Source organism: Lynx canadensis, chromosome B1, assembly GCF_007474595.2.
Source record: "Lynx canadensis isolate LIC74 chromosome B1, mLynCan4.pri.v2, whole genome shotgun sequence".
Lineage (NCBI taxonomy): Eukaryota > Metazoa > Chordata > Mammalia > Carnivora > Felidae > Lynx > Lynx canadensis.
Genome location: NC_044306.2, coordinates 142,088,550 through 142,101,562, shown reverse-complemented (window position 1 = coordinate 142,101,562; position 13,013 = coordinate 142,088,550). Strand labels below are relative to the sequence as shown.

The window sequence follows — 13,013 nt, the reverse complement described above, 5'->3', positions numbered from 1 at the left end:
TGAACTCAGTCACAGGTAACCCCCTAGCAACAGGTACTCTAGCTCCCCTCCCCTTCTCATGCAGTGTGTATTGGGAACCCTGGGTTGCTCCATTAATGGTCTCTGATGGAAGGTAAGCTATCTCAGTCTCTCAAGGACACATCCCTTCTCCCCACCCAGCTCCTGGGCAGCCAACTAGGGGCATGTCAACAGACTGACTTCTTGTTCCTTGTTCCTCCCTCCCCCACAGAGGCAGGGTTCCTGGACGATAAGGTCTATGACAGCACGGCCCTGGGGCCTGGCTATGACCGCCCCTTCCAATTTGACCCCAGCGTCCGGGAGCCCAAGACCATCCAGCTCTACAAACACCTGAACCTGAAGAGCTGCGTCTGGACCTTTGATGCCTATTATGACATGACTGAGTTAATTGATGTCTGTGGGGGGTCTGTAACTGCCGACTTCCAGGTGGGTCCTCCAGGGGCTTATCCAAAGGCTGCAAGCACCTGGGTGCCATATGAAATTTTGTTTCTTCCTGAAGTACTTCTGTTAGCATGTTGCATCTGGTGCCCAGCCCCAGAACTGGGATAACCAAAGGAGTCTTTAGAAGTCCCTCAAATGAGACCTTAGCAGCATGATGGCTAGAGAGAACCCTCGAAAGTCTTCTAAATCAATTAACTGGAAAATTAATGTGGAAAATGTTAAAATGAATGTGGAAAAACATTACTGTCTGGCACAGCCACTTATATAAAAATCTAATATTTGCTTCTCTAGATATATATATAATATATAATATATATATCCATACCTCTGGGTATATTTTGGAAGCCAAAAGGATTGACATTTCATGGTAAGGTTATTACGAAGTAGATGTTTTCTTTTCCACATATGGGGAAATAAGTCAAAGTAAGGTGTACCTTTCCAGAAGACAGGGAAAACATAATACTTTTTAAGCATTATGGAAAGAGAATTGTGTATAACACTTTGATTTCATTCCTAGTCCAAATCTGTGTGAAATTTACAACCCTTGCAAAAATGGACACATTCTTAATCGTTGTGGAACATTAGTGACAAAAGAAAATTTTAGCAAGAAACCATAGTCATAGGGGCAGTTATATCAAAGAAATGCATCCTCATGGGAAATATGAATCTAAAGCAGATTCTACCTAATTATCAGCAGTTATCTCAATGAACTAAAAATTAACGTTTGTTCTTCATTTCAAATCGGTTTAACCACACTGAAAGAGGGACTTCTGGAGGCACTGAGAGTAATCATTTTGAGGACGTGCCTTTGATTAAAATTTGGTTTATTTTGCACTATCTCTGTTTGGTTAGCTCTCATTTTATATACACTACTGCCCTCTACTGAGTGGAAAATTAAAGCATTCTTAAGTTATCTGTTTCTGCAGTTACATGACCTATATTCACCTTCGAAATGCAAAACTAAGTGATTGGTTCCTCCTGACCTCTCAAAAATTAGTATTCTATGTTCTCCGTGTTTTTACTTTAATCATATTTTTGTATATTTTTGTTCAGAATATGCCTAAAAATCTCAAAGGCTAAGATTTCTTGTTATAAATGCCCCACTTCTTGAACCAACACAGAATATATGCACAGAAGTACTTCATTGCAGTCCCTTTCTTTAAAAATAGTTAAAACAGCTGGTGTATGGTAGAAAGAATGTAGACCAAGCCCTAGTTATAACCAAGCCCTAGTTCATCTTTTTTCTTGTCGTAACTTCTCTGAATCTCATCTGAAATTGCAACCGATCATCTCAACAGGGGAAAGAACTTAGCACATTGCAGGTATATAGTAAATATTTGTCAAGGTTTGGATTTTTTTTTAAGGATTAGTAAGTAATGTCATGAGGGATAAAGGATAGAAAACAGAAACAGAGAGGGAAAATTAATTTTTTCAATCAGCTAAAGAATTATTGAGGTTCTAATATCAATAATTTTAGCAAAGCCTGTATATTAAAGGGACAGAATACGGTGTGAGGTCCAGATAAAGTCTAGAAATTTCCTGAAGAAAACAGATTAAGCCATTTCAAAAGATAATTTTTTATGGAATTAGCAGTCTTTTGAAAAACTTGTAATCAAATTTTAAATCCCTGACAACATTGAATATGAAAAAATATTCTAGAAAAATAAAATTTTTGTGTCCCAAAGATTGATAAAACACTTGGCTCTTTTCCTAAATTGCCCATGGAAACACTTTACATTGTGGTTGAAAACAAAAGAAAAATCTAAGTTCCGTAGGGGATTATAGGATTCCACCAATGATAAAAATAAAATTTTTTCAAACTAAGCTTTTTTGTTATAAAAGAAATATGTGTTTATGGAGGAAAATATAAAATGAATAAACCAACTCTCCCATTCATACACACGTACATGCAGTTAGCTTCTCCATGAAAGCTTCCGTTTATATTTTGTTATCTTTCCATCCAGTTTTTGTTCACTGCATAGTTAAATAAAAATGTTTGAGCCAAGTTAATAGCAGTAACAGGAATTCCCTTAGAAGAAATATTCTCTTGGAAGTATGATGTGTTGCCTTTTCAAAAGTATTTCCGTGAGGTATTGTAGGAGATGGGAAATTGCCCAAACATACACAGCTCTGAACTGTGTGTTGGGAAGTTTCCTAGATATGATATCCAAATCCCATGACCTCATTTCCTGTTGCCAGAGATGTGAATAGACTTGGGCATCTTCCCAATTAGGGCTGATTCAGGCTCTCCTATAGGCCACTGGAAAATGTGGTCAGTGAGGGACTATGTACTGATCCATTGGGAATAACTGTGTGCCTTTAAAATCTTGTCCAAGGCAACTGAACAGTGGAGGCACATCTCCTTCTCAGTCTTCAGAAATGTTTTTGTTCGAGTATCACCCCCTCAGAAAAGCCCTCCCAGATCACCCTATAGAAAGAAGCATCCTGGACACTTCCTATCCCTTTCTTTATTTTTAAAATTTATGTATGTCTACTAGACTATAGGTTCCATAACGGCAGTGATTTGGGCTTTTTCCACTGCTGAGGAAGAAGCTTGGTCTGGCACCTACGTGCCCAGCACGGTTGTGGGTACTTGGTTATAATTACTGACTGCAGAAGTAACTAAATGAGTGAGGTAAAAATTGAACTGAGATGTAACCATATGCCTTTTCATCCCAGGGAGGAAATAACCCTCCGTGTGCACACCTTTTGCTTGGCAGGTGAGAGACTCTGCTCAGTCGTTCCTGACCGTGCACGTGCCTCTCTATGTGTCCTACATCTATGTGACAGCCCCCAGGGGCTGGGCTTCTTTGGAGCACCACACTGAGATGGAGTTTTCCTTCTTCTATGACACTGTTCTCTGGAGAACAGGTATGCCCATTTACATCCTAACTACTCCTGCCGTATGCTTAAGTAAGACTAAAAGAAAATAATGAGTAGTTCCTTTTAATAAGAGCTCCATTCTTCATCCCGTTGTCCTATATACAGTCCAAGTGGGCTGCTACTCTAGACCAAATGAATAAAGTGAGCCAGGTTGTTCTTGATATATTTTTCCATTTCAATGCATCTGATTCGAAGACGCTTTTGCTCCTTAAATGCCTTGAATTACACCATTTTTAACTAGGAGCAAATGAACATGGTTATACTCCAGAAGGACACCTCTAAACCCCTAATGGACCGTATAGGACCTGTCACCTGCCATCCTCTACTCTGGGTGTGAATTGAGTTTTTCATCCCTGCAGGCCCTCTAGTATCAGCATTCATGGACATGGTTATTTTCAGGAACCACAGCCCCTCAGCTAAGAGTTCACACCTTACCCTTATCTCCCCCAAGCCACCTTTTCCTGCTGCTATCACACGATACCCCAAATTTATCTCCCCTTCTGCTGCTCCCGTTCTCCCTCACCTCATCTCTACAGGTGATTTACTCGATCTGGCACAGAGATACTAACCAGCTACAGGGGTTTTCTTTAGATAGGACCTCATCTCTAGTAATGGAAAGTACAGTCCTTTCTTCTGTTCAGTGCTTTCAAGTCAAATCATTTGTCTTATATTTCTCATAGGAAAATAACTTCAGGAAGTTTTCACACTCTGGGTCAAATCATTTCTTGAGATTTGGGGTTCTTTTTAAATGTTATTTTCCCCATCCTTTGGTCATCTTTTTGTTTTGATTCATACTGAACTCATTGGACATCATGATTGTAGTTACTCTTATTAAAGACACAGTTCACTCATGTCATACCATATATGGCTGGCCTTCTACATGCTAATCTTTAATCCTCCATGGATTTAATATTAAATGTAGCCACCAGGACATGGTTTATGGTTCTGTCGAGTCATGAAAGGTGTCCTTGTAAGAGCGCCTTGGTGGCTCAGTTGGTTAAATAACTGACTCTTGATCTCTGCTCAGCTCATGCTCTCATGGTTCCTGAGTTTGAGTCCCATATCTGGCTCTGTGCTGACAGCGCGGAGCCTGCTTGGGATTCTGTCTCTCCCTCTCTCTGCGCCTTCCCTGCTCACACACTCTTTCTCTCTCTCTCAAAATAAATACATAAACTTAAAACAAAAAAAAAGGTGTCCCCATAAGGAAAAGCAAACAGTATGAAGCAGATGCACTATAACCGCATGCTGCTGTCAAGTTGATAGAAGTTTAAAGGCCAGTTGTTTTGAGCCATGGGCTGGGGCCCTGACTCTGGTCCAGGTGGCATTTTCAGGTATGAAGAGACTATGTCAAAGAGAATGGAACTATAACAACAACAACAACAACAGTGGAATGAACTGTCATACAGTTTTAATTGGCAAATGTGTCTAAATAGATTCTACGTTGCTATGAATATGTACATTTTTCTTACATTCAAATGACTGTGCAGCTCTTACTTAGAGGTGTCTCTGGGACAACTCACATATAGGATACTATGTGCGAGATCTCCATGCCCTAACTTGGATGTTTTATGTATGATTGCCTGCCTAGGAATCCAGACAGACAGCGTGCTCTCTGCAAGGCTTCAGATAATAAGAATCTATATCCGAGAAGATGGCCGTCTCGTCATTGAATTCAAGACCCATGCCAAATTCAGAGGTAATATCAGTGCAGGTTTTCCAATTTTTTATTAAGAAACATTACAAACACAGACAAAAGGTAAAGGAATAGAACAATGAAAAACCAAGTCAACAATTGTTAATGTTTTGCTATGTGTGTATGCACCCATACCCATATTTATGTACCACATTTGAAAACAAGCTGCAGACTTCTTGTCAAGTTACTCTAGATACTTTAGAAGCCTCTCCTGAGAACAAAGACATTCTCTTACACATCACAAGAGTATCACTACATCAAGATATTTAAGATTGATCCAATAATAGCTAGTCTATATTCGTATTTCCTTTCTTGTCCTACAAGTGTCTTTTCCATTTGTTTTCATATTGTTTTGTATTTATTTTATATCTGTTTATATAAAGGGAAAGTGGATCTAATCAATATCCACATACATTCTAGTTGTTATATTTTTTCAGTCTCTCAATCTACAAGTCTCTCTACTTTTATTTATTCATGACAATAGATGACTACAGTTTGAAGGAGTAGAAGTGTCCTGCTGAATAACCTTTATGATGTTTAAAATTGTTTGCTTTCACCGAGGACTTGAGTGGCTTTAAGTGTAGTTTTTTAAAATCTGAATTTGATATTTCTATTTATAAACTACCAGGAACTTTCTGCCTCTAAGAAACACGTACTTTGGAATTGAAAGCTAAGTTTATTTGACATACATTGTCCCATAAAGGCCCCTATTATTATGAATATACTTGGCACCATTTCTACAAGGTACATTTGTGTTGTTTATAAATATATATGACCATAATGACCATCATGAGTAGGATGATAGACTGGGGTGAGATGCCATGCTGTCCAGCCAGAGTGAAATATATTCTAAAGGGTTAGAAGGTAGGTATAACTGTCATTGTTTGATAAAAGTATATTCATTCAGTACTAAGGCTTTAGTAGGGGATTCACCTCAAGTACTATAAAACTCACAAATAAGTTTGTGTGTCTCCCCTTGAAATAGGACAGTTTGTGATGGAGCATCACACCCTCCCTGATGTGAAATCATTCATACTGACTCCAGACCATCTAGGAGGAATTGAATTTGACCTGCAGCTACTATGGAGTGCTCAGACTTTTGATTCTCCGTATCAACTCTGGAGAGCCACAAGCTCTTATAACAGGTAAATACAGGATGGGAGTGTTCAAGGGTAGATCTAAAATGGTCTCAGTCTCTTTCAGGAGCTTGGGAAATAGGGCTTCCCCCCCACACCAAAGGTTGGATTTCTATTTTAAGGTGGGGGGGATAGAAATAACCCTCCAACATGGGCCACCTGGGTGGCTCAGTTGGTTAAGTGTCTGACTTCAGCTCAAGTCATGATCTCACAGTTTATGAATTTGAACCCCCCATTGGGCTCTGTGCTGACAGCTCAGAGCCTGGAGCCTGCTTCAGATTCTGTGTCTCCCTCTCTCTCTGCCCTTCCCCACTCGCACTCTGTCTCTCTCTCTCTCTCTGTCAAAAATAAACAAACATTAAAAAAAAATTTTTTAGGGCGCCTGGGTGGCGCAGTCGGTTAAGCGTCCGACTTCAGCCAGGTCATGATCTCGCGGTCCGTGAGTTCGAGCCCCGCGTCGGGCTCTGGGCTGATGGCTCGGAGCCTGGAGCCTGTTTCCGATTCTGTGTCTCCCTCTCTCTCTGCGCCTCCCCCGTTCATGCTCTGTCTCTCTCTGTCCCAAAAATAAATAAAAAACGTTGAAAAAAAAATTTTTTTAAAGAAATAACCCTCCAAAAATAGAAAGAAACAAATTAAGTCAGATCAGCTTCTGCTATAAACCAGGAAGTGGTTACCCTTATTACAAGGACAAGACCAAGAAGGCTGCATATAATTTCTACTCACATCCTATAGCTAGAATTTAATTACATGACACATCTGCCTGCAAGAGAAGCTGGGAAATTAAAATCATAGTATAATAAAGAAACTTCAGTCACCACAACCCGTTCAAAATCCAGGATCTCTGACTATCAGGTCTAGATGTCACCCTTATGTCCAGTGTTCTATAAAATAAATAATAAGATTTATCTCTCTCCCACACCCAAGATAGAGGTGGAATAGGAATTGGTTAAATACAGCAAAATATCTCTTTTGTAAAGGGGAAGAATAGGAGAAACATAATTAAAACTATTATAAAAAACTATCCATAAAAAAGATAATGAGGCAACTGGGAGTCTGTCGTGAATATTATTATCCTTATTTTATAGATCATGAAATTAAGATCTATAAACAAGATGAAATTCTTGTTCCATCTTTATAGTTAAGAAGTGGCAGATTATCTTAAGAATCATTTTCAAAAAGATGTCATTAATTGTGAAATTTTGGTCTTCTATCAGGTATTTTTTTAAATAATGTTTCCTTTGAAATCAATATATAATAATCTTCAAAGGCTGTGCTTTCCCCAAGCTCATGAGATTATGCACACACTTTGTCCTAATTTATAGACATGGAAACTGTCCTCTTTAAATCCTCTGCTAACTCCCCACTGCCTGCTGGATGAAGTCCAAATTCTTTATTCAGAGCCCACACCCTCCCTTCTGCCTCATCTCAAACCCAACCTCCCAACCACATTAAATATCTCATCAACCCCTGAACCCACCAACCCAACTACACTTCCATTCCCTCTGCCCTTCCTACTCTTTCCCTCTTGCAGACCTTGAACTCTTCTGAGCCCCAGCTCAAATACTCTCAAATACTGACATCTTTGCCGACTCTCTGTGACATCTTTGCCGACTCTCCATCCAGTGCTAGAAGATCCTCTTCCCATTCTCTCTTTGTTCCATTTTCTACCATAACACAGTTCATTATATTAAATGTTGTAAGTAGAATCCTATTTTCCACTAGCTGGTGAGCTCCCCAAGGGTAAAGGCATACCTGATTGATCTTGAATCCCCAGAGCTACAGGTTTTACCACATGGTAGGTCCTGAGTAAACATCCTTTAAGAGTTTAAGTTTGAGGTAAGGAGACAAAAATATTTGGATAAATGGCAAAGTATGGAACACCATCCAGCATTCTGTGCAATGTGTACTGTAAGAGGTAAGGAACACTGAGACTATAGCAGTTCAGGGAGGGTTAGGGAGCTGTACAAATCTTCCTGGAGGAGGGTCACAGCTCGTGCTCCATGTTTCAATATGAGTAATGTCTAATTTTTTGAAAGGAGAGGAGAGGAACTTTAGAATTAAAGACCTGCATCTAGGGCTGTGTTTGGTATATACACAGGGATGGTGAGGAAACAGACCTAAATCATATTTAGGGATGGGAAAAGTAGGACTGTGGGTTTGGGAGGCCATGAAATCCTGCATTCATTTGTTCAACAAATATTTATTGAGCATTTGCTGTGTTTTGCAGAAGGTTCTAGGCACTTGGATACATCAGTGAACAATTTAAAGATCCTTGCACACAGCACTTACAGTAAAGTAAAAAGACATAAAAAGGTCAATAAATGAGTATAGTAGAGCATGTCAGAAGGTGGGGAGTGCTATGGAAAAATAAAAGATTTAGAGCAGGGTAAGGGGAATCAGGATGGGGAAGGGGACATTGTAATTTTAATTAAGATCTTCAAAGTAGCCCTCATCAAGAATGTACACTTGAACAAATACGTGAAGGAGATGAGGGAATTCGCTATGCAAATTATCAGGGAAAGAAGTTCCTGGCAGAGTTCCTGAATTGACAGCATTTCTAGCATCTTGGGGAATAGCAAGGAGGCTGGTGTGGCTGGACTGGAGTGAGCAAGGAGAAGGATGATAGGCAGTAAGGTCAAAAATGTAAGGGGATGGGGTAGGGCCACCATGTGGAGCCTTGTAGACCAGTGCATGGATTTTGACTTTTACCCCAGTGCATTGGGAGCCACAGCAGGGTTTGAGCAGAGGGGCAACATGATCTGTCCTGTTTGAAAGCAAGGGTCAGGCATGGTCAGTTCTGCCTAAGCATTTCTATTAATTATGGGTTACTATTCACATTATACATGTCAATTTTCATGTAATTCAAATATGGTGTATAAAGTCTAAGCTTGGAGGAAGATAGGGATCACGTAGGAAAACTGCAGACGCATAGACTGTCAGACAGGAAGGGGCTTAGAAACCAAGCCCTGTAAGTTTGTGTGGCATGTGAAAAGTCATACAGAGGCAATGCCAAGCCAGGTTTAGACTGTCTCACAGTTTGTAGCTTGTGCCATTCCACTACAATGACCCAGGATGTGTCCCAAAACTCCTGTTTATTTATTTCTTTGCTATCGGTTTATGAATAAATAGATGAATACACAAGAAATGGTCAAAAAAGAAACACAGCAAATGCGAGAACTGTCACAGATCGCTCACAGTAGTTAGAATTAAGGCTCCTAGCCCTGCACTCTTCATTCAGGGGATGGCAGCCTCCCAAGACTCCTTGAAGAATCTTCCTGAAGTCTCTGGCTGCCTGGCTGTCTTCCAGACAACCTGCCAGGGCTGGGGCTGCTACTCCATGACAAGTGAAGGAAATGAAGTAGGTGAGGGTACAAACGCTCCATGTTCTTGGTGTCATAACCTTCAGAATTCTGTGATCCACCACATATAGGGAAAATGGCAGCCCTCAGTCTCCTGTGGGAAGAGAGATTTTTCTTCAGCTCCACAAAGGGCTGAGCCTCTAGAGTTTGGGAGAGGAGCCTGGAAACTGAGTGCTGCGTTAGCGGCCGGGGGGGTGGGGGCATTCTCTGGAGAGGGGTGTCCTTTAACCCTGAGGCATTTGCCACCACTTCTGTCAGAGCAGCAGCTGCCGTGTTCACATCTTAATAAGTAACATCTTTAGCAGTTGAGCATGTGTTGAACAGGGTGTCTGTCAACTAGAAGTGCCAAACAGAAATTGCCAAACAAGTTTCGTGGAAATCTGAAGGAAGTGGCCGGTTCTGTTTTATCTTCACTGGGCCTTTTAGGTTTTTACAAACAATACGCCTTTCTCAGCTTTTCTCAGGAAAAGGACTTGAATAGGATAAAGGAAAATAGCACCATTTAACACCTCTGGATAATACCCTGATGGTTAAAACAATCCATGACGGATTTCTGAAAATTGTGTTTGCAGGCTCGTAAAGGTTGTGGATGCCGGGCACAAATGCCGTCTGAAAAGTCAGTGTATTTCTGGGTAAGTAAATAACCTATAAAATGTCCCCTCTAACCACAGTCTGCTCTGTGTGCTTCCAGGAAGGACTACTCGGGGGAGTACACCATCCACCTGATTCCATGCACTGTGCAGCCCACACAGCCATGGATTGATCCAGGGGAGAAGCCTTTGGCCTGCACTGCACATGCCCCAGAAAGGTAGGGAAATGCAGGAGATCTTCACTGTTTGTAAATCCACCTCCTCGCTAAAATGTATTTGTATCTGCAAAGTCCGTTCTCGCGGTGCCTTCATGGTCATTCATGGACATGCAGAGTGGCAAATTGTTGAGTCACTGGACACGCACATTCCCGGCTCAGGTCAAGTAAGGCCTTCTTGTTGCAGCTTTTGTACTAGAAACAAGTATCCTTTCCATGGCTACATAGTGCCATGGTTTTCAAATTTGTGTGCTTTTTCTTGGTGATTTCACGGTTTATAATGGCTCCCAAGCGTAGTGCTGAAGTGCTATGTGGTGTTTCTAAGTACAGGTAGGCTGTGATGTGCCTCGGGGAAAGTCGGATAGGCTTCACTGGGCATAGGTTTGTCAGTTCCACATTAACAAATGGGCAACATATTAAGTAAGGTATTCTAAGCAGAAACATGCATAAAACAGTGTTTGGTATTGGTCGGTCAATCAAAATGTTGTGACCAGAGGCTGCAGGGACTCTACCCTCTATTTCCCCTAAGAGCAGTGATTCAGTATTCACTAATTCAGTGTTCACTGTGACTTTATAGAACATACTTACCACAAATAACAAGAATCAACTATACATCAGCCTGTACTCACCTCAGACCTGAGACTGTCTGCATTGTGCCATGTATTCATTCATTCAACCAGTATTAACTCGGCTTTTATCATGTGCTTGGCTCTGGTCCAGCCTGGAGATTATAGCAGAGGACTAAAAGTAACCTCTGCTCTCAGACAGTGGATAGTCGAGTGCCATTTTCCCAGGAGCAGAGCAAAGTGAAGAGAAAACATTTCTGACAGATGATGCTGAAGACAGGATCTGACATTATCATAAAGAGAAGATAATTTGGAATGTGATGTTCAGATTAAGAAACTGAGAATTGGGCATTGGATTTGGTGATTCAGAAGTCGTTGATGATCTTGACAAAGGGCAGGGTCAGTGGAGTGAGGGGTTAAAGTCTGGTTGGAGTGGGCTTAAGAGATGGCGACGAGAAAGTAGAGACAACAGGGGTAAACTGTGTCTAAGGTGTTTTATTATAAAGGACATCAGCAGAAAGGGACAGTAGCTAGAAACAAAGTCAAAGGAGGTCTTATTTGTGTTTTAGAGTAGAAAATATTTCAGGATATTTGTACTCTGGTGAAAGTAACCCAGTTGGTCTTTAGGTGAAATTTAATGTTGCAGCAGAACAAGGGAAAATCTGCAGAGCCAAACCCTTGAATAGGGTGGGGATAGGTCCGGGATGAGAGGGGAAGGGCTGACCTTTGCTAAAAGCACAGAATGTTTACTCACAGAGAGAGGAAGGCATGCAGGTGTGTGTGGATATAGGCGAGGGGAAAATTGGTAGAATGGGAGGGCAGGGATGAAAAGTAGAATCTGATTAAATCCATTTTCTTCATAAAATGAGAAACCAAGCATGGGATGGAAGTGAGGAACACTGAGGTTTGAGAAGAGAGGAGGAAGTGAGGCAGCCATCTTAGAGAGTGGGAAACTGTGCTGTCTGTACAGATGGCAGCAGATCAGGCTGTGCTGAGAGCCTGTTGAGTGATTGTTAAATTGCCATATTATTGACAATAAGATAAACTGCATATTTATGGTACATCCAACTGATAAATTTTTACAACACCCATGAAACCATCAGAACTAAGATAGTGAATATATCCATTTCCTTCAAAGTTTCCTCATGCCCCTTGGTCATCCCTCCCACCCCAGCCCAGCCCACCCCTTTGTCCAGGCATCCACTGATCTGCTTTCTGTCACTACAGATTAGTTTGCATTTTCTAGAAATTTATATAAATAGCATCATACAGTATGCATTCTTCTTCTCTGGCTTTTTTCACACAGTGCGATTATTTTCATGCATTCTTGTTGTGTATTATCAGTAGTTTATTCCTGTAATTGCCGAATTGTAGTCCATGGTGTGGATATACTACAATTTGTTTATCAGCTCATCAGTTGGTGGGCATTTGGGGTGTTTCCAGTTGATGACTATGATAAATAAAGCTGCTATGAATGTATATACACAGACCTTTACATGGACATATGCTTTCAGTTTTCTTGTGTAAATACTTAGGAATGAAATGGCTGGATCATATGGGGAATATATGCTTAACTTTTTTTTTGGAATTTTTAAAAAAATGTTTATTTATTTTTGAGAGAGAAAGCATAAGTGGGGGAGGGGCAGAGAGCGAGGAAGACACAAATTCTGAAGTAGGCTCCAGGCTCCAAGATGTCAGCACAGAGCCTGATGTGGGGTTTGAACCCACCAACTGTGAGATCATGACCTGAGCCAAAGTCAGCGGCTTAACCGACTGAGCCACCCAGGCGCCCCCTGCATGCTTAACTTTTTAAGAAACTGCCAAACTGTTTTCTGAAGTGTTTGTAATATGTAACATTGTGTGTACATTTCCACCATGAGTGTGTCAGTGTTCCAGTTTCTCAGTATGCTGGGAAAAGTGGTCAGGGAGGTTCTCCGTGACTGGAGAATGAATGAACAGGAGTAGTAGCAGGGGTGAGCTGGGAAGTTAGGAGGTGGTAGTTAGAGAGTGAGGTGCTGGACAATGAGATTCTTGGAGGTGGTGCATAGTAGGACCATGAAGCATAGGTGGCTGTGGTTGGGGGGGAGAACAAGCTCTTTGAGGTAAAGATAT

General features: G+C 41.0%; 1 protein-coding gene across 1 annotated transcript in view; it reads left to right on the top strand.

Annotated features, from left to right (window-relative positions):
• FRAS1 (Fraser extracellular matrix complex subunit 1) overlaps positions 1-13,013 on the top strand; it is a 424,264-nt gene that overhangs the window by 399,079 nt on the left and 12,172 nt on the right. Inside the window, exons 66-70 of the mRNA XM_030313622.1 lie at positions 230-444; positions 3,180-3,330; positions 4,931-5,038; positions 6,021-6,180; positions 10,222-10,338. Coding sequence (XP_030169482.1) covers positions 230-444; positions 3,180-3,330; positions 4,931-5,038; positions 6,021-6,180; positions 10,222-10,338 — 751 coding nt within the window. The remainder of the gene's footprint in view (positions 1-229; positions 445-3,179; positions 3,331-4,930; positions 5,039-6,020; positions 6,181-10,221; positions 10,339-13,013) is intronic.